A 23,943-nucleotide genomic window follows, 5' to 3' on the forward strand; every position below is an offset into this window, starting at 1 on the left:
AGAGAGAGGCCAGCTCAGCCCACCAGGGGGCGGGCTGGCTGGCATGTGGTGCTGGGGGATTGAACCGCGGTCCCTGATGCTTTTGCTAAGCTTGTTCCAAGTAGGTGCTTTAGACCACTGAGCCATCTCTCCAAACTGGCTCTTTTCTTACACTTTGTTACTCCTTTTCAATAAATCAGATTCTTGCTATTCTTTTTGAGTGTCCTGCTTAATTCTTTGTTCAAGACACCAAGAAACAATTCCCCAAATAACAATGAGAATGCTGATTAGAGAGTGGGGATCCAGAGCAAGCCTGCAGCCCCAAGGGATGACCCAGGCAGAACAGCAGCATAGATGCTGAAGTGGAGTGGATGCCCACAGGAGGAGCCAGGCCACAAAGGCTGCTGCTCACCAACCCCAGCCAGCTCTATCTCAGCCCCGGGGCCCTTGCCGCCCCCACTCTGTACCTTGATTCCCGGGAAGGTGATGGCAGAGGAGGCGTAGGAGCCGATCATGAGGGCCATGAACGTGGAGCGAAGGTTCCCGAACATGTTGGGCAGCTGGGGGGAAGTGAATGTGAGCAGGTGCTCCAACCCATGAGGGCTGCCCTTGCCCGGACCGAGGGAAGCCAAGGCCCCGCTGCAGCTCTCAAAGTAAGTGCTGGAGACAGTAGTACAGGAGCCTCCCAGGAAGCTGCACGCAGAGCTAGGTTCTGCCCCTCCACACTCAGTCCCAGAAATGTCCCCACCCACGAGCAGCTGTTTACTTTGTTTCGTCCTAGGGTCACTCAAGAGAGGTGTCTATGGAGCCCTACCTTCTGGGGGATCCTGGGGACAGAATCCAGGGCACCCTGCACAGTCTACAGATAAGAGATAAGCCCCGGGCCCAGCCAACTCCCCAGTCGTGTGGCGTCCCCTGGCGCAACACTGATCTGGTCCCAGTGTGTCACGGATGAGGAAAGTGAAGCAAGGGGGGAAGACTGTTCCCCTGTCACCGTGGGAGGCTTGCTCTCCTCCAGCCCAACCCCACCGAGGCCGCCAGTGACCAGCGCTGCAGCTGTATGGTGCTGGTGCCCTGGAGCCTCTCGGTGACCCTGGGCCGCACAGCCCATAGTGCCTGTGGAACCAGGACAGATCGGGTTATGGCTGCTCAGTCACAATCCCTCAAGCCCACCATCCTTCCCAGCCGCCCCATCCTACTGCTGGGTATGACCTTAGATGCCACACAGCACCTGTTCCCCTCCCTCTAGAGGATGCTGAGGCTCAGGAGAAGGTGCTCTGAGAAGCCAGGCATGGGGGCGCCTGTCTGTAATCCCAACACTCAGAAGGCTAAGGCAAGAGGATCGCCATGAGTTCTGAGCCAGCCTGGGCTATAAGGCCAGCCTGAACTGACAGCAAGACACTGTCTCAAAACTTAATTAATTTTGTAAAATCAAATATCTGAGAGGGAAGCTGACTCAACACAGATGGGAAAGGGAGGGAGGCGCCAGTCAGCAGCTGGCCTTCACCCTCTGTCTGCCGAGGACAGCAGGTAAGTGCCAAGCCAGGGAGCTGTGCCCCACAACGGTCCTCAGGCACTGTACTGTCTCAGCCCAGGGCTCTGTAGAGGATGAGGCTGGCCCATCCAACAGTGGGCTGACCCAGGCTGGTCCCCTGGGAGCTAGAAGAACAGCAATTGGGGGTGGAGCCCTCGAGAGATGGGCTGGGTGGGGCCTGTGCCAGGCCTTACCATTGGCTGGAGATTACAGCCTGAGGTCAGCAGGGGAGGGGTGCCTCCGGAGGGTGGGGTGGGCGGGGCCAGCACCAGGTCTTACCATTGGTAGAAAATTACAGCCCCAGGGTAGAACTAACAGCAAAAAGGGGCGTGGTCTAAGGGATGTTGGGTGTGGTTAGAGGGGCGGGGCCAGGCGGGGCTGCCACTGAGTCCCATGGTTGGCTGAAGATTACAGTGGTGGGCGGAGCCACCGCAGGGCTACAGGAGGATGGGGCAGGGTCCAAGGTCAAGCCTCAGGCCAGGGAGAAAGGATTTACAATCTTCAGCCAAGTTATACAGCAGGTGGGGGCTGCAGAGAGGGGCGGGTAGGAAAGGATCACTTCCTTAGAGTTGTGAAATGTCCCCAGCTGGAATTAAAGGCGGCTGCTGGGGTGAGGAGAAACTCTGCCAAACTCCCAGTTTGGTGCATCCAAGATAAACAACTCCGATCGAGCAGGGCCAGGCGGGAACCTTCCCTCAGCTGCCCCAGCAACCCGCCTAGGCCTTTAACCCTTACACTCACACACGCAAACACACATGCATAGAGACATACACGCGTGCACCTTGGTAGGTCGGCCCGAGGAGCCCAGGCTGCAGGCCAGCCTGCGCATCACCTCACACTGCCGCCCGGCCAGCTCCCGCCCTCTCCTAGCCTGTTACCCAGTCCTCCTGCCCACACTTGGACCACTAACAGAACCTATTAATTTACTGCCTCCTGGGCTGCCCGTGCTCCCTAACCCCAAAACAGTGCCCAGTTTGTATTTGAGTCCCAGTGCCTTGAGAGAACTCGGCGGCAGACACAAAGGCTCCATATGTCTGACTACACGTGGTCTCCTCCTCTAGCTGCCGGCCACGTGCAGGTTGCACCCCAGCACCCCATCTGCGCCTCTGGAGCCCCACCCTCAGCCGAGCTGCGGGCTAGCCGCACTCACCGTGAGCGACGTGAATGTGAGGCAGATGCCAGCAAAGCCGTTCAGGGACAGCGCCAGGAAGATCAGCGGGGACAGGGCTGGGGGGCAGGGCAGAGGAAGGCGTGGGGCTGAGGTCCTTGTGAGTGGCCACCCACCAGCGTTCGGCCAACAGCCCAGAGGCCAGCAGCTCACCTTCAGTATCCTGGATGGTCACGGCCATGAGGGTGCAAGATGCTGCGAAGCAGGCACTGCAGACACAGACGGTGCGGCGCTGACCAGAGTGCCCCCCACCCCTGCCCACCGCGGCCCGCCTCACAGGCCCAGCACCTCACCTGCCCACCATCCGCAGAGGCCTGGGGCCAAAGCGGTCCATGAGGACGCCCAGGGGCAGGGTGGTGGCGCTCAGCAGGAAGGAGCCCACCATGAAGCCAAGGTTGAGCATCTCGTCCTGCTGGTCACAGCTGGGCCACTGGCGCCCCTCGTCTTGCGTGGCATTGGTGGAATTCTCTGCTGGGGAGGAGGAGGGGTCAGCACAGGACGGTGCAGCCCAGCGGGCTCTGACCACAAACCCAGCCTCTCACCAGGGTCTGGAGCCTGGCTAATGTGGGGGTGCTCCGTAAATAAGAGACTCACCCTCAGCCTAAGCCTCCATGACCCCACGGGAGAGCTGGGTATGGAGCCACAGACCTTTAATCCCAGCCTTGCTGGAGGCTGAGGAGGGAGGATTGAAATTTCCAGCCCAGCCTTGCAGTTAGCAATTTAGTGAGACCCTGTCTCAAAATACAAGAAATTAAAAAGAGCTGGGATGCGGCTCAGCACAAGGGCCCTGGGTTCAATCCCAGCATCAAAACAAGTTAAAAGAACCTAGTTCAAATGAAATAATGGGCATCAAAGTATTTAGCAAGTTATAATAGTCCCTTTATGTCCAGGCTTGGGGGATTATGGCCCCCAGCGGGGATCACCCCTAATTAAAGGACAAAGTCCAAGAGCATCGTCCTAATGCATAGAGCAGCATTTGCTCAGACCACACCAGATGGTTTTCCAGGAAAACCATGACCCTGCACAGAGCGCTTCACTGTCAGCCCCTGTCCTGAATGATCCCTGTCTTAGGTCACAGCAGCTTGAGAGCTGAGGAACAAACTGTCCCCATGCTCAGACTTGAGGCTGGGCCACCCCCCACACACACACCCCCCCTAGGGCCTTGCTGAACTCAGCCTCAAGGAAAGCGGTCAGCCTGGGGCAGTGGGACAGAGGGGCCCGGCTCAATCACTGCAGTCACCCCCACCATGGCCCTCCTTTCTGCAGGCACTGCCCCGGCCAACTCGCACTCCCAGGAGGCGGGCAAAGTCTCCATTGCCACCACAGCCTTAGGCGCGGTGCCCTAGGACTAGGCGGCTGGTCTGCGCTGCAGGCTCCCAGCCTCGAGAAGGGGCAGGCCAAGCCCAAGCCAGCAGACTGGGGTTCTGCACAGCAGCTGCTGGAAGTGACCCAGGGGACAGGGGGACAGATGGGAAACTCTGGCTCCGGGGCACAGGAAGCAGCACAGGCTGATTGGCGGCCCATGGTAAGAGGTCGGTGTATCAGTACAGGAGAAGACAGCCCAGCTGCTGGGGCAGGGATGCTGCACACAGGTGCCAGCCACCACCGGGGAAGAGCTGGGCTTGGATGGCAGTTTTGGGGGCAACAGTGATTTGGGGGCTGCTGCTCCTGTCTCCAGCAGGATTTATTTTCTCTCCCCCCTAACTCTGGATGCATGCTGGGTGTCAGCAAGGTGCTGGGACGTGGGCCAAGCAAGAGAAGGAGAGACAGGCACGCAGGTGCCCGGCAGCACCCCCACTGGGCATGCTTGGCTGGCAGGGTTGACCCTAGAAGTGCTGTTAATTGTAATTGGATTCCAGCTTAAACTCAGGAGTTAGCACATAAAAGTCCAGATTGCTGTGTCTTCACAGTCAGCCGGGTACAGCTGAGGCAGGAAGGGTCCCCAAGTCCAAGGTCAGCCAGGACAGTGTAGCAAGACCCTGTCCCAAAACCAGTCAGGACTATCCAGCCACAATGAGCTGGGAGGTCTCCTTGGCCAGGCTGGCCTCCCTCGGCTCCCTTTGGCTGCCTGGCTGTGCTCTTACACCTGCCTGCACTCGGCCATTACCATCGCTGGCCCTAACCAGCATTTGGATTCGAAGCCCCTGCATGAGGCAGCACCCTTCCCCGCTAAGTCTTATGTGATCAAGTGGCAGGGCCCCATTAGCTGGCACTGAACACCAGCCTCTGCCACATGGATTCTCATTTAACCCTTAAAACTTTCTAAAAAATATAAACCAGGGGGCTGGGGAGATGGCTCAGTAGAATAAGCGCTTCCCTGTTAAGCGCAAGGGCCTGAGTTCAATCCCTGGCTCTGCAAAAAAAAAAAAAAAAAAAAAAAACCAACAAAAACGTATTTTAGGATCGGGGAGATGGCTCAGTGGAAAAAGCACTTCCCTGGCAAGCGCAAGGCCCTGAGTTCAATCCCCGGTTCTGGGAAAAAAAAAAAAAAAATCAGGGACAGGGGAGTGCACTGTCGTGCCAACACTCTAGGGAGGCTAAGGCAGGAGGATCACAAGTTTGAGCCTAGCCTGGGCAACTAATCAACCTAGCAAGATCTTGTCTCAAAAGAAAAATTAAAAAAAAAAAAAAAGATTGCTGGGTGTCCATCCCTAATACTGCAAATGAAAGAACAACGGTGTCCATCCCTAATACTGCAAATGAAAGGACAACGGTCACCACTACAGCTGGCTGAGGGAGCAAAGCCGTTCCACCTGCAGCTCCACAGATGGATGGGCGGGGTGAGGAGGACGTGTCTGTGACCCAGCGGGATGTCTGCCCTGCCCACATCTTGTTTATTGAGCAGGACAGGACGTCCAAGGCCAAGACTTCCTCTCCCGGAGGGCTAGCCAAGGCCAGCTGGCTACCACCAGAGCTACCGCCGAGTGACCGCCAGCGTCACATAACCCATCCCTCGCGCCGCCATAACCGCTGACAGTGACTGTGATGGTGGCGCAGAAGTGAGCAGGAAGAAACCAGCTCCACACAGTCGTCCCAACACATGGGAGGCGGGAGCAGGGGGCCCTTGTGCGTGTGAGGCCACCCGGGCCACAAAGGGAACACGTGGCCGCCTGAACCACACAGCAAGACCTTGTCCCCAAAAGGCCAAAAGTAAATTAATAAATAAAATTAAAATAACACCTGTGCACACAAGAAAAGGGAAAGAAAGTGGCTTCAGAGGACCAGGTCTGCGAAACACCGGGGAGGCAGACCCTGCCTCAGCAGCCACCTTGGGTCAGGGTCAAACTCTGTTACGCACAGCTGCGAGGGGCCACTGGGGCCCCGCCATCACCGTGTCAGTGACAAGGAACAGTGTGCTCTGTCCTGGGAGGCCACTCTGGACAGCCCGGCACACACACGACTGAGCACATCTGTGTTTCTCTCTTTCCAGCCTCCCTTCTCAGCCCCTGAAGTGACACTAAAGACCCTTCTGGAATGGGCTCTCGCCAGCGCTGGGTCACCGCTCCGCAGTGTCTCTACAGTGGCGCTGCAGCAACGCCCAGCACAGATTAGCAGCGAGGGCTGCGGCCTACCCAGCATGCAACAAATGATTAATGAAGCTGAGTGACTGCTTGATCATTTGGGCACTTAACTCGGGGACACACAGCAGAGAGTGACCAACTGAAACCTCTCTGCCCATGTTCTGAGCTCCGATGTCCTCGCACGTGGATTAGGCAGGCATCTGGGTGTACAGCAAGAGGGAAGTCGGGGGTGCTGACTCCGGAGGCTGAGGCAGGAGGATCACACGCTTGAGCCCAGCCTGGCCTACACAGTGACTTAGCAAGACCCTGTGTCAGAGTAAAACTTCTAAACATGGGCTAGGGCTGTCGCTCTGTGTGAAAGCCCCAGCTGAGTCCCTAGTACCTCCCCCTAAAAAGGAAGGAGGGAAGGGAAGCCCCAAGAGACACGGAGAGTGGCCAGAGAACCCCAAAGCCTACACTAAGGACCACCTCAACAGTAAGTTCCACATTTGTTGAGCCTTTATAATACTGGTTAAATGACATCAATGAACTCTTATTGTTCTGTGGCAGGAAGGAGACAACAGTCTCCTCTGTATTACAGATTTGGAGAGACATAGTGCTCCAGAAAGGTGCTTGGTCAGAAGCGGCATCCCCACGCCAGCCACGGCGTCGGAGCTGCCTGCTCACTGTCCTTCTCCACAGCGGCCCTGGGCACGGGCCCCTGTGCCCACGCATGGTTGAGTGCTCGAGTCGCGGACCAGCACAACCAGCGCAGAAGCCGAGCCGCCTGGTCTGAATGCACATCCTGGGAGTGCTGCAGAATGAGGCACTGGGAAGCACATGGGCAGCACGGCAGGGACACGCCCGGGACAGCGCCAGGTCCACCAGCAGCCTGACAGCAAGGGAGAAGGGCACGTGCTGAACTCAGGTTCAGACAGCAGATGAGTGGAGGAGGGGATAGCCAGCGGGGGACAGGAGCCCACTGCCAGCACCAGGGGACACCTCAGGAAGGCCCTGTGCCAAAATTTAAAAACAAGAGGGGGCGTGCAGCTCAGGGCCAAGGCCTTGAAGGTGTTATTTACAATAAGTAAACGAATAGAAGCAAAATAAATAAAGTTAGCCCAGCATGGTGACGCACACCTGTAATCTCAGCACCTGAGAGGCTGAGGCAAGAGGATAACTGAGTTCAAGGCCAGCCTAAATTGCACAGCAAGACCCAGTCTCCAAAACAAAGTAAGGAGGCTAGTTGTAAACTGTTTTCAAAAGCACAGGTGAAGGGATGGGCCTAGAAAGGTGAGGCAGGTATCTAGGGGGTGACAGAGGGGTTTTAAACAGTGACTGTGGCCATGGTGCGTCTGGACACACCAGTGGTCCTCCAGGTGGGTGACAATCTTCAGCGAGGCTGCTTTAGGAAAACACTGCCTTGTGCAGCTGGGGGAGGCGGGAAGGAGCCACCAGCAGGAGAGCAGCGTGCGTTCCCAGGCTGCGGGCAGTAGGGGCCAGATCCCTCCCAAGCTCCAGGGACAGCTGCGGTGCCCCGTTCTCCTGTGGGTCCCGGTCTCCATGCAGCCTCACCACCTGCCCTAAGGCCTCGCCTTCCCAGGCCACCCAGCTGAGGTTGGGGCCAGCAGGGGCGGGCAGGAGGCCATCTCTTGGTGCCACCTGTCGCCTCCCCACACATAACCCTGGCAGGGCGGTGGGGCTGCGGTTAGATCAGGACCTCCCTCCTTGTCCCGGGAAACTGACTTTCCCCAAAGCCGCAGCCCCGCTGTAAGGCCGCAGGGACTACCCAAGTCAGCACAGATGGGCTTGCTTGTCCCCTCTGCCTGGTGCTTGGGGCAGGATCGCACTCGGGACACCCTGCAGGGCGTGGGCGGGCAGGGACACCTGGACTCAAACCCAGCCTGGGTTCTTCCAGGCTCACTGGCTCCAATCACAGTGCAGAGATAGAAGAGCTGGAGCGGAGGGGAGGAAAAAGGGGAGGAGAGGAGGAAGCGAGGGAGAAGAGGGGATGGGACAAGCCAAGGGCAGGGTGCCTGCCCTGGAGCTGAACTTCCGGACAGCACGCTGCCCTCCTCCAAAGGAAAGCACGACAGCCCCAGTGCCCATACGGCGGACCCCTTCCTGCCTGGCCCCTGCAGGCAGCTGGCTGCTGGCTGCCAGAGAGCTCACAGCCCACTGCTGGAGCAAGGCCACGCTCACAGGCCAAGGCGCTGGAAGCTCAGCCGCCCCGCCCTCCTGACCCCTCCCTGCTTGGAGGAGAGGTCTCTAATAACTGCAAATGAGCGACTGGAGGAGGGCAGGGCACAGCCCATGAGTCCATCTGCTTCAATGCTGGCGTCCATCTGCTTTGAGGTGCCTTGCAAGTGTCCGCGCTCTTCAACCCTAGGCTGGGGTTGGTCCTCAGCGCTGCACACAAATAAAGGAAAACTCTCGACCCGCTAGGTGGCCCGCTTCTGTTTTGTTCTGGTTTGGGGTTTGGGGTCAGCCTGTCAGCAGGTACCCAGGCTGGCCTTGAACTTGGAATCCTCCTGCCTCGGCCTCCCCACCACCAAGAATGCAGGAGCCCTGGATGGGGGTCGCCACACCTACTCTGGCGGGAGCCTCTCACCCGCGGGACGCCCGGTGCGGGTGTGCGTGGACAGGACACCACCCCCGTCGCGCGGCCACCTACCGGGGCACAGGCTGGCGTAGACGCCCTCCTGCTTCAGCATGAGCAGCAGCGAGCCCCAGCCCAGCAGCACGGCGGAGAAGAAGAGGTTCTCCAGCACCGCCGTGCCTGCCATCCACCAGCGCCAGCGGTAGGCGTGCGCCAGCGAGGGGGCCATGTGCGGCCGGCAGCTGCCACGTGGAACCTGGGCTGGCGCAGGAAGTGGCGGGCGCCGTGGGGGGCTGAGCGCAGGGGTCGCCCTGGGCCGCACCTGGGGTCGCGCAGGCAGCAACAAGTGTGGCAAGCTGCTCCGCGCGAGGAAGTGGCCGGCTGGGCGGGGCGCACCCCCATCCCACCCCACTTCGCTGCCCTCTCCATCCTCCGCCCCCACCGGCTCGGGTTTCGCGCACGTGACCGGGCCCCAGCCCCAGCCCAGCCAGGGATGCAGCCCCAGCGCCCCGCTCCAGCCGCGTCGCAGGTGCTGTCCATCGCGAGCCGCATTGTGGGATCGAAGCCCTGGTGTCCGTGTTGCAGCAAACTGGCCCGGGTCACCCTGGGCTCCCGACTTAGCTTCCCTAAGCGCCTGCTTTTATTCTCTTCAAGTACAGCTAGCAACAGATGTCAACTGCCCACCTGCGAGGGGCAGTGGGATGCAGGTAGGTGTGATGCATGCCAGTTGTCCCAGGACTGGAGAGGCTGAGGCAAAAGGATCCCAGGAGTTCCACCCTAGTCTGGGTGACATAGTGAGTTCAAGGCCAGTCTGAGCTACATATGGAACCCGTCTCAAAAAAAAAAGGCAGGTGATGCAGGTATGGCCCTCGGCAGAGTAAGCTTGCTAAATGGTCGCTGCTGGGGCCCTCATGTTATCCTCAGGTTATTTCAGAAGACCTAGGGACCAGAGGCCCCCAGCCACTAAGTGCCTGACCTCAGGTGAATCAGCGCCGGCCTGTGCGAGGCGCAGGAGGATCCCTGAGGTGATGAGGTAACCACAGTGCAGGTGTGCACCCTCCCACCACACGTCTGCAGAGCGGCAGGAGCAGCCCTGAGCCCCTGAACCCGAGCAACCGCATAGGAAGTTCCCGAGGGGGCCCTGAGACCGAACCTGGACAGGAAGTGACAGCACAAGTGGCTACCAAGTGTGGTGGTGTCCCCAGCATGCACATACGAAAACTTGAAGACAGCAGGCCTCACCAAAACCTCATGGTGGACTCTGATGGTTTCACTTCTTAAAATTCATCGCCAGCAGGGAGGGGCTGGAGATCACCCTGGCCAGGGGCCTTGCCAGGAGAGTGGGAAGCCCTGTGGTGCCTCTCAGGACCATGAGGGGCCCCCAAAACTTCCAAGTCAAGGTCAGATTCTTTAGGTGGGTGTGGTGTGCACAGCTGTAATCCCATCATTTGGGGAGGCTGAGACAGGAGGATCAGAAATTTAAGCTCAGTCTGGGCAATTTACCAAGTGAATGAGACCCAGCCTCAAAATAAAAGGAGGGTCATGTTGATAGCTCAGAAATCTAAGTGCCTGCTGAGGCTAGCGCAAGGACCAGGGTTCAATCCCCAGTACCATATGCCATACCAGCCTTACCCCAGGTGCTCTGAAACCGCCACCAAGACTGGGTGTGATGGTGCACGCCTGTAATCCCAGCACCAGAAAGGCTGAAAACAGGAGGCTCTCTAGGAGTTCAAGCTGTGTAGTGAGAACCTGAACCACATACATAAAATTAAGTAAAAGGGAATGAGAGGACTGCGAGTGGGGCTCAGTGACAAGGTCTAGGTTCAATCCACAGCTCCAGAGGAAAGAGATAAGAAAGACCCCTGCCTCAGCACGCAGAGGCTCACACTAAAGAGGGCCTGGCTCTCCTTGGGAATGAATGGTGTTGCTAATCAGCTCGCTGACCGTGCCCCGGAACCTGTGTGCACTACAGCTCCGTAGCCTGCGTCTGGGTCAGGCCTGGCCCTCAGCCCCACTGCCTGGCGCACATGCCCACCCCCAGGCATGAACCTGGCAGCTGCGTGCTGGCACTCGAGCAGATGCACAGCGCAGAGCCGGCGGCAGAGCAGATGTGCAGCTGGCAGCTGGCCCCTGCTCTGCACCTGCTCGTCCTTCTGCAGGTGGCAGCAGCCCTAGCAGCGGGCCCCACCCCGTCCTGGAGCCTCCTGGGTCCTGGCTGGGCTGGGGTCCTCCCTGCCTGCTCCCCTGCTCGGAGCCCCAGTTGGTCTGGGAGGAGCTTCGGGTCCTCCCTGTACCACTCAGGGCTGCGCTGCCACAGCCTGGGAGACGGTTACTAAACAAACGGAAAGTGACCGGAGCAAGTGCAGCTCGAGCTGGATAACCTTGGAATGACCTCCACTGGGAGGCTGTGACTGCTGGGGGGGAGGCAGGAGATGCGGAGCTCCTGAGTTGCCCCTTCTTGACAGACCACCCCACACACCCTGCCACCATACTGAGCTACATCGCCAGAGCCTGATTTTTGTATTTTATTCTGAGACAGAATCTTGCTGACCTGCCAGGCTGGCCTCGAATGTGCAGTGCTCCTCCGCTGGGAGTGCAGGTGTACGTGGCAGTGGTATCCAGCTGGTTGTCTGTTTCTGATGAAGGAGGCAGGATGGTTGAGTTTGCGTTTGACGGGCAACGGAGACACTAGGAAGCAGCTATTAAAGCCATTTTTTTTAATGTATTTGGTAGAGGATCTCACCATGCAGATCAGCACACACCATCACCCCCTCACTTGGTCTCGGCTCGGCAGGCCGGAGGGCAGGGTTGGCACGGCGTGTGGCACCAGGGATTGAACCCAGTCCTTGGGCTTGCCTCAGCAGGCACTTAGTCCGTTGAGCTATCTCACCAGCCCTATTAAAGCCATTTAGGAGGCCTCTGAAGTGGATCCCATTTAAAATTTTAAAAAGAAGCTGGGCATGATGCCCTATCCCTGTAATCTTAGCAGGAAGCTGAGGCTGGAAGATTGCTGCGAATTCAAAGCCAGTGAAAGCTCACTGGACTACACAGCGAGACCTTGGCTCAGAACAGCTGGCGCAGCAGCATGCTCGCCCCGGCCCCGGGCTGGGGGCTGACCCAGGACGGGAGCGCGAGGCTCCGGGCAGCGCACTGAACCTCGCGGCTGCGCACAGCATCTCCCGCGCCTGTTCTCAAGTCCAGGCGTCCGACCCATCCCGCGCTGCGAGGAAGCACTTATTCAGCCCCACAGATGGGCACCGTGCGCTGCTCATGAAAAAGCGGGCAGCAACCAGGCTCTGCTCACAGGGACACGAAGGCTGGCGTGGCCACCCAGTAGGCCCAGCCCTCCTCGATGCTCACCCAGGACAGAGGTGCTCAGAGCCCCTGACCCAGGCAGCCTGGGACCGCCCACGGAGAGGAGGCCGCCACACGATGTGCTCGCGTCCAACTCCGACAGGGAATGAAGCAAAGGCGGCCACGCCGCCACCTCGCCTGTGTGACCCCATGTGCTCACGCTGACGGGAAAGGCCGGGCGCTGACCGCAGAGACAGGAAGTGGACACGCGCTGAGAGAGCAGGCAGGAAGGAGGAAGGGTGGGCTGCTAATGGGCGTGGGGTTCTCCTTGGGGTGAAGAACGCTGCACTTAGCGGCGGGCAGCGCGTGCATGCGCTAAAGTGCACTGAGCCGCACAGCACAAAGGAGGGACTTTTATAGCATTTCAATTACAGCACATACTGAGGCCAAGGCCCCAGGCCGGGTTGGAGTGAAGACTTAGGAGGCCCCGGCCTCGCTGAACGCAGCCGAAGAGGACATGACGGACAAGTCCCACGCCAGCGAGCACAGGAGTGTCACGGAGGAGTCACGCAGGGCAAAGGACAGCTACATGCGACGTCTGGGAAATGAGCTGACGGAAAAGATGCACTGCCGCGACCCCCAGAAATTCTCACCGTGAACGCACGCGTCCCACCGTCCTGGCCTGCAGCAGCTCCGGAGTCCTCTTTCCGGAGTGTCCTTGACTGTCCTGGCTGCCTCCATGTCCCCCATTCATTCAGAATATCCACCTTTCCTGGTCATTTTGACTCTGGGGGGAGCCAGACGTCGCGTGGTTTCAGATCCGGTGACTGTGGTGCAGGAGGACGCGGTGCCGTGGGCTCCCGAGCTGCCTTCTGCTGCAGGGTGCCCGGCAGCAACACTCACTCTATAAAGACACCCATGCAGGGAGGAGGGCTCCAGAGCTGCTGCAGGCGGTGGCCGGGCAGTGGAACGAGTGCGTCCCACGTGAGGGGAGGATCTCAAAGGGTCCCTGGCAACACAGTGATTAAAACTACTGTACTCACTTTTTAATCTGAACCCTGGCCACCTGTACCGCAGGAGGGTTCTTCTTGCTATGTAGCCCAGGCTGGGCTTGAACTCAGAGATCCTCCTGCCTCAGTCTCCCTGGTGCTGGGATGGCTGGAGCATGCCCCCATGCCCTGCAAAGGTGCTAAAACCACATTTTTGATGTCAGCTCCTCTGGGTCAGGAAACTGCTGCTCTGCCGGCCGCATGGGCTGGGTCCCTGCAGCAGGGCCGGCGTCTGGGTCAGCCCACTCCCACAGAGCACATGCTAATCCATCCAGGCTGCAGCCGGGGGCTCCTGGGTGCCTCCTTGGGGCCCAGCTCAAAACGCTGCTCCACCGGCAGGCAGACAACAGCACACCGACAGACACCCTGCAGCCTTAGCTTGGCCCTGCAGCCAGCCTGATCCAATTCTCTGGTTGCCATGGAGAATGTGGAGCCAGTCCCCTCTCCACTGCCACTGGCTCACTGTGGGTGTTCCTACAAGTCCCACACAGGACAGGCCACATAAGGACTGCAAACGGAAAGTGCCCCAGCCCAGCAAGGATGCTGGGGCCAGTGTCCCCCTCTCCAAGCAGCAGCTGAGGTGGCCTCAGGTCGGCACCAGCACCCCAGTGCCACTATTCACTTCCGGCCCAAACCTCGGGAGGCTGCAAACTTCTGAGAACTTCAGTTCTTCGTTTAAGAAATGAGGACACTCAGGCCTACCTCGGGTTGTCCTGAGATTAACTGAAGCTGACCACACTGGCACACTCATCATCCCAGCAGTTCTGGGAGGCTGAGGCAGGAGGATCACAAATTTGAGCCCAGCCTGGGCAAACTCGTGAGGCCCCGTCCCAAGGATAGAAACAGAAAAGCCGAGGGCAGTTCAGCGGGCCAATGCCTGGTACCTGGGGAACGAAGTTAACTGAAACAGCCTATGTGAGGAGGCACTTAGTGCGTAGCAGCAGCCGATGCCTGGTGCATACCTCCCGCCCTTCCCAAGGCGCGAGCCTGGGAGACAGCGCCACCTGCTGGCCGCAAGCTGAACTTCTCTTTTGGGGGGCGGGCTGGCACCGTGCCAGGGATGGAACCCTGGTCCCTGCACGCTTGCCTAAGCAGGCTCTTTGGACCGCGGAGCTATCTCGCCGGCCCACACAGGTTTAACTGCTCAAGGCGCTACTCGTGCGCGTCCAAATTAGCTGGTTACCAGACTGGGCTGAATTTGTTGGGTTTTGTGGTCCTTGGGATTTGCACTGAGCTACATTCCTAGGCATTTATAAAAAATTATGTATTCATTTAATGTATTTGGTACAGGGTCTACAGGGTCTCACTGCGTAGTGATTCTCCCATTTTCAGCCTCCCAAGCACTGGGATTACAGGCACACAGCACCACGCCCAGTCTCTATCACTGTCCCAGCGCACCCTGGGGACAGGGGTCGGGCTGGCACGGCACACTGGGGGCCGCTGCGCGCTGCCTACGCAGGGCTTTACTCCGCTGCGCTATCTGGCCGGCTGATTTTCATTCACGTATTTGGCACAGGGTCTTACCATGCACTGGGACTCAGTGATCCTTGTGTTTGCAGCCTCCCCAGCGCTAGGATTACAGGTGTGCGCCACCACACCTGGTCTCCTCCACCGGCTCAGCGCACCCGGGCGCAGCACGTGGTGTAAAAAAATTAAGGCAAGGAGTCTTGAAGTTGCCCCGGTGGCCTCGCCCTCCTGCCTCAGCCCCTGGGGGCTGGGAGTCAGGGGTGCACCACCACACCCAGGGAGCTGTCACGCGCTGAGCAGAGGCGCTTTTCTAGGCGCTCACAGTGAGGTAGGTGCCTTGACTGCACTCTCATGGCTGGGGAAACTGAGGCACAGAGCAGCCAAATACCTCACCCAAGATCACACAGGAGGAAAATCTCACCTGAGACGCAAGCCGTTGTCAGGCTTGAATCCACAGTGAGCCCCAGACTCAGTCTACATTGTCCGCTTTATCCCGTCATCACAAGCCCACCTGCAACACCTCTGCCCGCAGGGCCACCCTGAAAGTGCGACTCCCAGAGGCCTGGCATCCCAGGACTCTTGGGACAGGGCATGCAGCCCTGCAGCTGCCGCAGCCTGCCGCCGGGATGGATCACCTGGGGCCTGCTGCAGGGTGACTGCGGGCTGCACCGAGCGGCGGCAGCAGCATCGCCCAGGCCTCCCTGGCCTGCGCACCTCAGAGCTGGGGCCTCACTGCGCTGACACTGAGGGTTCAGGGCCAACCTCCGTCCACCTGCTGGGACTGAAAGGGCAGAGAGCGCACAGGACTCCACCGCGGCAGGCAGAAGAGTCCAAGTCCCCTCCCTTTACTCCAAACACTCAGCCCGCGGCACTGGCCACTTTCTGCAGCAGCTCTGGAGTCCCGAGTTTTGTTTTTGAGGCAGGATGTCACGGTGTAGCCCAGGCTGGCCTGGAACTCACGATCCTTCTGCCTTAGCCTCAAGTGCTAGGCATATAGATCTGCGCCTATTTCCAGCTTCTGAGTTTCTTTTTTTTTTTTTTTTTTCCGAACCAGGGATTGAACTCAGGCCCTTATGCTTGCCAGGCAAGCACTTATTCTACTGAGCCATCTCCCCGGCCCTGAGTTTCTTTGTAAGACATAAGGAGATAAAAAAATATGGTGATTACTGCTGCCAAGCACCACCCACTGAGGATAGGTTTCTGAAAACATGGTCCTATGGTCCATTATGCTTTGCCCAGCAAATATTGTAACGTGCTTTGCTAACTCATTTCACCCTCTCAGCAGACCCATAGCTGTGCCCATTTTACAGATGGGGAAGCTGAGGTGCACAGAGGAGCCATGTTCAGGGTCGCGCAGCAAGCAGCGACCTCAGGTGCAAGAGAGGCTGTCTTACCACTCTGCGCTGTTAATACACTGGACTCCCTCTGCTGGTGGTGGCTGTGGCTGATTTTTTTTTTTTTTCCTTTTTCTTTTCAGACAGTCTCACTATCTAGTCCAGGGTGACCCAAAGCTCACTGTGTAGCCCTAGGCTATCCCAGACACATGGTGAGCCTACTGTTATTATAGTCATGCTCACGACAAGTAGTGTCTCTTTTTTTGCTCCTAAATGGCAAGCTTTGCACACAATAGGCATCTAAAGCACATTTATTTTTTTTTATTTTTTTTAATTTTATTTATTTATTTATTTATGTGTGTGTGTGTGTGTGTGTGTGTGTGTGGCCAGCTCAGCCCACCAGGGGGCGGGGCTGGCTGGCATGTGGTGCTGGGGGATTGAACCGCGGTCCCTGTGCTTTGCTAAGCTTGTTCTAAGTAGGTGCTTTAGACCACTGAGCCATCTCACCAGCCTGTAAAGCACATTTAATATATACACATATACACACAGCCTTGGCCACGCCAGTGACCGCCACCCTGGGGATGGCCAGGCGCCCGCCGCCCACCTCACGCAGGCCCCGAGCTCTGCTGCACCCTCTTCATGAGCTCCTCGTCCTGCATGGACAGCTCAGTCAGCTTCTTGCCCATGCGCTCGTGGATGTCCAGATACTTGGAGACGCACCGATCCAGACACACTGACTCGCCCTTGGACAGCTCCGCCTCCTTGTAGTGGGGGGGCACGCACTTGCGGTGGCAGGCGTTGGTCATTCTGGGGTGGGGAAGGTGGGAGCAAGGCGGCATCAGCAGCATCCCATGGCGCTCCCGGGACCCCCAGCCATGCCGCCCCTGCACTGACTTCCATCCCCAGTCTGCACCCTAGCTGCCTGGACAGAGCTTTCTTCAGATCAACTTGCGTGAGCAACAGGAAGGGTGCATCAGGCACTGGCTGTGCACTCGGAGACCACGTCACCCAATTCTTAGGGCGACCCTGGGGAGCGGGCACAGCCCCTATCCCTCCTGTTACAGCTGAGGAAATAGGAGCTGCAGGAACTTGCCAGAACACACAAGGAGTCACTTGACGACCTTGCAGCCACAAGGGAAGATCGCTCTGATTTAATGGTCAAGAAAAGCAACCATCCAAGGGGGCTGCGGAGAGTAGGCGTGTGCTTCCCACAGGCTGGGCTCGCCTGCGCTGAAGGTTCCTGTCTCCAGGAGCTGAAACCCGTGACTGCATCCTGTGGTGGGCGAGGAAGCTAGCCCACAGAGATACTGCCACGGCCTGCCGGAGACACGACTTGCTCCCAAGAGGGTGAGATGGTCACAGCTGCTGGGACTCACCGAGGTACCACCACACCCCCGCACTGCCACTGACCACCGGGATGCCGAGCAGCTCGTTTAACCTCCCTCTGCTCAACTTAAAACAGAACAAAACCACCAGGGTACTGGGAAGACTAAAAAGAACATCCTACATGGACTCCCACCCCTGAAATGTGAAATTAAGGGGGGAGGTGAGCCCCAGGGGGTTCTGGGGAGTGAAAACTCACCCAAATATGTTAGCTGCCTCTACTGCTGTGACAAAATGAGACTCGTGAATCTCCATAATTAATGAGCACTAATAAAAACAAGATGCCCACAAAGCCACGCTATAAAGCCAGGCACAGTGGTGCACACCTATAATCGCAGCACTTAGGAGGCTGAAGCAGGAGATCCCCACAAGCTCAAGGTCAGCATGGGCTACACAGTGAGTTCAAGGCCAGCCTATACTACATGGCAAAACCTAAAAAAAAAAATAAGACTTCACATTCTACCTACTGCAGAAGCGCTACTGCATTTCACTGCATGACTCTCACATCAGATATGGATCATTTCTGGTCCTAATGGACAAGTGTTGTTTCCAGCTTGGGGCCGTGACAAATATTACCGTTTTTTTAAAAATGCACATAAAATTGTTATTCAGTGACCAACCATGAGTAAGTTAACAAAATGTTCACCGCTAACCGGCCTGCGTCAACCTGTAGTCATAAAGGACAGTGGCTGCTCGCCCCGCTCGGCTCCTTCTCGCCAGCCCAGCCCAGCGAAGTCCTGGCCCCATCACGCGGGCCGGGCAGTCCTCCCCTGCGCTCGGCTCTGCGGGCCGCTGGTTCCGGGCAGCGCGGCTCACCTGTTGTACATGTCGGCCATCATCTCCACCTCCAGCTCCGCCGCCAGCTGCTGGGCCCTGAGCGGGTCCATCGAGCCCAGCCCCGTGGGAGACCTGGATCTGCATAGACACAGCCGTGAGCACCGCCTCGCGACCCTCACGCCCAGCGGCTTGCACATGCGGGGCTCACGGGCGCCACCAGCCGGGCCACCGCCTCTGGGCGCGTAGGCACCCAGCACACAGACGTGGAAACTGAGGCAGGGCCGACTGCCCGCCCAAGGTCACGGGGACGTCAGGGGGAAGGGGGTCAAATCGAGCCTGGGCGCCTGACGCCCCGTCCCATCGACGGCAGCTTCGGCCGGGGATAGGGAAGCCGAGGCCGATCACTGGAAACAACCGCGAGCACGGACTTCTGCGGCCGGGATACCCGACAGCTCTGAACCCCTGCGAGGACCCCACAACCCGACTCAAAGGCTGCACCACGGCAATCGCGACGTCATCACAGGATCCCCTCGAGATCTGAAACCACTGCTCACTCACCACGGTCGGCAGCGGGTCACAGCGCCGGGGCGCCGCCAATTGCGGGCAAAAACTACTGTACAAACTTGCCGGGTGCTCGGGGAAAACACGCCGGAAGCACGTGGATCACTTCCGGAAGGGAAGTCCCGCCTCCTCTCTGACCCGGAAGGAAACGCCCGTGAGGCGGTGCTGGGAACTCGGCTACCACAGAGAGGCAGCCGGGGCCGGCCGAAAGGAACGTCGATTTTCAAATGCTAGAGGGGATGGTGATGTACCATAGAGACCTGGGGTGGGGCGGGCCGAGCGCCGCAACCGGGCCGGCGCCCGTGTCGCCTGGGTTGTCGCGGAGGCGATGCGGAGCGGCTAGCTCGATAAGTAAATAATAAATTAAATTTAAAAAAAAAAAAGCAAGCGGAGTGTGGGCGCGGACCCGGGGTACACGTGCCCGGGCGAGCCCCGCCTGCGGCTGCCGGGCGGGGTCTCCCATCCCCGGGGGTCTCCCACCCCCGGGCGCCTCCCGGGGCGACTGCGCAGGAGCAGAAGACGTGGGGAGCTCTCCGGGTGCGTCCGGCCGAACCGCTTCCCCCGCAGGACGAGGAACCCTAAGACCCTTGGTTTTGGGTAATTTATCAGTTAAACTACATTTGCAACATGCAAATTTATTTTAATTTTGAGATAGCCTTCACTACGTAGTCCAGGATAGCCTTGAACTTGGAATTTTCCTGCTCCAGCCTCCAGAGTGTTGGGTCACAGGCGTGCACCAGCACATCAGACCTATTATAAGGTATAAATCGATGATGCGAGAATATATTTCCCACCGGCGTGATGTATGGTCGTTGCGATATTTTTGTAATTATCCAGAACAGCCCTGACTTGGGAGGTGAGGTATGGACGGCCAGCAAGCCCAGCACTCACCAAGGCCGATGCAGGAGAATCGCAAGTTTAAACTCAGCCTGTGCAATGTAGCAACTTAACAAGAGCCTGTCTCAAAAAATAAAATAAAAAAGAAATAAAATAAAGGGCTGGGGATGTAGCTCAGTATGCTGGCGCTGGGTTCAGTCTCCAGAGTCTGTCTGTCTGACTGACCCAGTGAGGGTTCCCCTGTGTACTGCAGTTCTGTAAGACTTAACCCGTAGGGGCCGGGGAGATAGCTCGGTAGAATAAGCACTTGCCTGGCAAGCGCAAGGGCCCGAGTTCAATCCCTGGTTACACCAAAAAAACCCCAAAAAACTTAACCCTTAGTGAAAGCTGAGTGACAGGTTATCCAGAACCTCTCTAAACCATGATTTCTTTTTTTTTTTTTGAACCAAGGATTGAACTCAGGCCCTTGCACTTGCCAGGCAAGTGCTTATTATACTGAGCCATCTCCCGGGCCCCAGCATAATTATTTCAAAATAAAAACGTTTAAAAACTCATTACAATAAATAAATAAAAAGACAGTGGAAATAAAGCACTTAGCCCATGACAAGTACTCAATAAAAAGCAATCACTGTTCTTTTTTTCCCCCCAGGGATTTGTTAGGGGAAAACGTAGAACACACGGGAAAAATGAAGAGTACATTTGACTGAACTCCCATGGATGTAGCGACAGGCCCGAACAGTTGCTCACCCTCAGCCATATTCTTGGTCTATTTTTATCTTTTAACAGATGGATTTTTTTTTTCCTAACTGCTATTTTCATACCCTCAAAATTATAGTAATTTCTTTTTTCTTTTTTTTCTAATACTGATGACCACACCCAGGGCACCAATATACTAGCAAGGGTCCTCCCACTGGGCTACACCGCAGTCCAGTCATTTCTCGGTGGCACTGAATGTGGATTTCTCCGATCCCCATGTCTCCAGGAGGTCTTTGTCTTTCACATGGTGGTAAGAATACTTAACATGAGATTTTCCCCAGTTACAAATATGTAAGCACACAATATAGTATTGTTGCCAGGCAAGAGGCGTGCATCTGTGATGCTAGCACTTGGGAGGCTGAGGCAGGAGGATTGCTGAGTTCACGGTCATTCTGGGCAACGTAACAAGACCCTGTCTTAAAAAATCAAAACAAACAGTTCTGTGCTGTTAGCTCTAGGCACGTGCTGTAGAGCAGGTCTTCAGAGCTTACTCGCCCTGTGACCAAAGCAGCACACTCTGGGCAGCAATTCATTGCCCTTCGCAGCCCCCGGAAACCACTGACCCTGCCTATGCCGTGTGCTCGTGCCTCTGTGAGCCTCGTCTCCTGTGTCTAGGCGTTGGGCAGCCCCCAGTCAGAATCCACAATTGCCCTCATGGAGTCTTTTGTTTGTTTCTTTTTGTTTTTTAAAACGGTCTCACTATACAGATCAAGCTGTCTTCTTTCAAAGCTTGGAGAGCTCCAGCTTTTGAAAACCTCACTAGCCTCCAGATCTGTGGCCGCCGCCGGCTGCCCATCCCTGTCCCACCCTGGTGACGGAGGCCTGGCCCTTCCCACGTCACGGCGGCAGATGGTCATGGTGTGCACTGTGTGCCAGAGCTGAGGAGGGCTGCAGGTCCTAACCCTTGGGACCTGGCTGCTCACAACAGGCAGAGAAGGCACAGCCAGGGGAGCATCCGGGGCCTGTGAAGCGGACTGGCTGCACCTCTGTCACCGTCCCATCCCAGAAGTCCCCTGCCTGGTCCTCTGCCTGTCCTCTGCCATCCCCACTTGTGCCCACACTGCCCCTTCACGTGCTGTCCAGACCACTGCCAGAGCCACGTGGTCACCAGACACCACCGTGACACCAAGCAGCAGAGTCTCCTGCGTGGCCAGGTGGCCCTGGGATGGTGTACTGCGATGTCCTTTTCGCTGCAGCCCTTCTGCCTCTGCGTAGTCCATCATGTCTGCCTCCCCCCGTGCTGGCCTCCGCCTAGGAATTATAGCTCCTGTCTCCTCTTTACTTTGTCTGTAAATAGAATAGCTACCTGCCCCTGCCATGTGCCGTGTTCCTGTCCTGTGGAGAATTGTTTTCCATCTTCTGACTTTTAGTCTGAATGCCTGAGTTCACTGTGTTTCTTTTATGCAGCATATTGTTGGATCTCATTCCTTGATCCATCCTGTCAGGCTGTTTCTTTTCATTGGTAAATTGAAATAGTTAACACTGGTGATTATAACATGTATTGACTTATCCCTTTTTTTGGTTTTCATATAAATTATTTATTTTAAAGAGAAAAAGATTTCAAAACAAGGTAATAGGAGAGTAACAATGGTTAATACATTGAGTATTATCTTTAAGTTAGCTACTCACAGTATCAGACACAGGCATTTTATTGACTTTCATGCTTCTTGCTGTTGCTGATTCCCTTTTCTCTCCAGTGTTTAATGCTTACCTTTCCTGCAGACTCATTCTGTTGGGGTTCATGGAATTGTAGTCTTCGTTATTTCTTTCTAGAATGTTTTTAGAACTTTCTGGAGTGTTGGTTTGATAGTCATGAATTTCTTCAGTTTTTCTTTTTTATGACAGTATCTTATTTCTCCATCAATTTTGAAAGATAGTTATGCAGAGTACATCAATCTGGGTGAGGGATCGTTTTCTTTTAGAGCTGGAAATACTTCACTTCAAGCTCTCCTTGACTTGAGGGTTTGTGTCGAGAAAGCTGCTATGATTTGGATGGGCTTTCCATTATAGGTGATTTGTTTCTTTTCTCTAACAGTTTTTACTTATCTCTTTATTTTTTAAAATGTACTTGGTGGGGCTGGTGAGATGGCTCAGTGGTCTAAAGCACCTACTTAGAACAAGCTAAGCTAAGCAAAGCACAGGGACCGTGGTTCAATCCCCCAGCACCACATGCCAGCCAGCCCGCCCCCTGGTGGGCTGAGCTGGCCACACACACACACACACACAATAAATAAATAATTTTTTTTAAAAATGTACTTGGTACAGAGTCTCACTGTGCAGCCTGGACTCCTAGTGATCTTCCTGTTTTCAACCTCCCCATGACTGGGATTACCGACGTGCGCCACCATGCGCAGACTCTGGCTGGCTCAGTGCGCCTGGGGCGGGGCCGGTGCAGCATGTTGTGCCGGGGCTCGAGCCCGGTCCCTGAGCTTGCCTAAGCAGGTGCTTAGTCTGCTGAGCTATCTTGCTGGCCCACAGCTTTCAGCATTCTGCTCTTGTGCTGTATTTCTGGAGTCTTGGCTATGATATGCCTTGGTATAGTTTGTTGTTCTTGCTGTTGTTTTGTCACAGGTCATTGGAGTTCTATATGCCTCACTTATTTTATGTCAAATTCTTTTCCTCTGCTTCAGAAATGTTCTGCCGTTGCATCTGTGAACGGCTTTTTCGTGTCATCAGCACTGTGCTGCTTTTCCAGGGGCTCCCATCAGTCAATGCTGTTGTTCTTTATATCATCTAACTGCCGCTGGATTGCGTTCTCATGGTGCCTTGCTACTTCTGAGAAATTTTTTTTCACGATCACGAACCACCGTCCCCTCTTCAGTATCTGATATTCTGTCCTCACATTGATCATTCTGCTGTCTATACGTCCAACGGAATTTTTATTTTTATTTATTACTTTTTGTATTTTAGGGAAGGGTCTACACGGTGTTCAGGGTCTCACTACTAGATCGGCTCCTAGTGATCCACCTGTTTACAGCCTCCCAAGAGCTGGGATTACAGGCGTGTGCCACCACGCCCAGTCTCAGTTGCTGTCTCAGTGCGCCCTGGGGGCAGGGCCAGCACGGCAGGCCAGGGGATCGAACTCCCGCCCCTGCAGGTGACCAGTGGCATTTTTAATCTCTTGGTGTAGTGTATTTTTAACTGCTGTTCAACTTGTCACATCTAGCTGAATTGGACTAGCGTGGTGCTGGGGTGGGAGGCCTGCCTGAGGGTTGTTGCCAGCCGCGTAATAGCACTGACAAGCTGTTGGGACGCTGTTAGGGAAGCTGTCTGGAGCAGCTGTTGGAGCTGCTGGGAGCCCTTGGTCCTCCTGGGCTGCTCTGCTGGGTGACCTTGTCATGTGGCTTTCCCAAGGAACTGGAGGAAGAACTCAGAACCTTTGTTGTCACTGAGAAAGACTGCAGTTCACTCTGGGGAGCTCTGGTCTTCACCACGAGCACCGCTTCCCGGCTCCAGAGGAAAAGATGGCGCACTGCTCAGCCTTATGGAGAAGCTTGTCACGTTGGCGTTCCTGATGGGAACTCAGCTTTCCTCATCACCAGAGGAGCTCGGGACCTCAGTGTTGCTGAGGACGGTGGTGGCACCTTTGGGGGAGCGCTGGTGCTTACGTTGAACATTGCGTCCTGGCTCCAGCTCAGATCCCTCAGCCCGCTGGCACAGATCCTTCACCCTGACATAGACATTTTGGCTTCCACCACTGAGCTT

The 23,943-nt window shown here is 56.4% G+C and overlaps 2 protein-coding genes across 7 annotated transcripts in view; both read right to left on the reverse strand.

The window, feature by feature from the left end:
* Slc43a1 (solute carrier family 43 member 1) overlaps positions 1-9,294 on the reverse strand; it is an 18,386-nt gene extending 9,092 nt beyond the window's left edge. For 2 of the 6 annotated variants that reach the window (XM_023706066.1, XM_004645838.2), the window contains exons 1-5: positions 8,856-9,291; positions 2,975-3,152; positions 2,835-2,890; positions 2,664-2,740; positions 447-539 (exon numbers count right to left, since the gene is read on the reverse strand). In XM_023706066.1, coding sequence (XP_023561834.1) covers positions 447-539; positions 2,664-2,740; positions 2,835-2,890; positions 2,975-3,152; positions 8,856-9,009 — 558 coding nt within the window. In that variant the 5' untranslated portion in view covers positions 9,010-9,291. Of the gene's footprint in view, positions 1-446; positions 540-2,663; positions 2,741-2,834; positions 2,891-2,974; positions 3,153-3,275; positions 3,380-8,855 lie in introns of those variants that run through there. The other 4 variants (XM_023706067.1, XM_023706065.1, XM_023706068.1 and 1 more) reach the window with 4 other exon arrangements.
* Positions 9,295-16,433: 7,139 nt separating this feature from the next.
* Timm10 (translocase of inner mitochondrial membrane 10) lies at positions 16,434-18,765 on the reverse strand. The gene is made up of 3 exons (XM_004645768.2): positions 18,643-18,765; positions 18,124-18,222; positions 16,434-16,731 (listed from the first exon to the last, which is right to left on the reverse strand). The coding sequence occupies exons 2-3, from the start codon at positions 18,192-18,194 to the stop codon at positions 16,530-16,532; spliced, it is 273 nt and encodes a 90-aa protein (XP_004645825.1). The 5' UTR covers positions 18,195-18,222; positions 18,643-18,765; the 3' UTR covers positions 16,434-16,529.
* Positions 18,766-23,943: the final 5,178 nt, after the last annotated feature.

The sequence above is a fragment of the Octodon degus genome, unplaced genomic scaffold, assembly GCF_000260255.1.
Source record: "Octodon degus isolate 3935 unplaced genomic scaffold, OctDeg1.0 scaffold00239, whole genome shotgun sequence".
Taxonomy (NCBI): Eukaryota; Metazoa; Chordata; class Mammalia; order Rodentia; family Octodontidae; genus Octodon; species Octodon degus.

Coding starts and splice junctions, on each gene's coding strand:
- Timm10 (XM_004645768.2), bottom strand. CDS start 18,194: ATGGACCCGCTCAGGGCCCAGCAGCTGGCGGCGGAGCTGGAGGTGGAG. Junction 16,732..18,123: donor ATGGCCGACATGTACAACAG/GTGAGCCGCGCT, acceptor TCCCCACCCCAG/AATGACCAACGCCTGCCACC.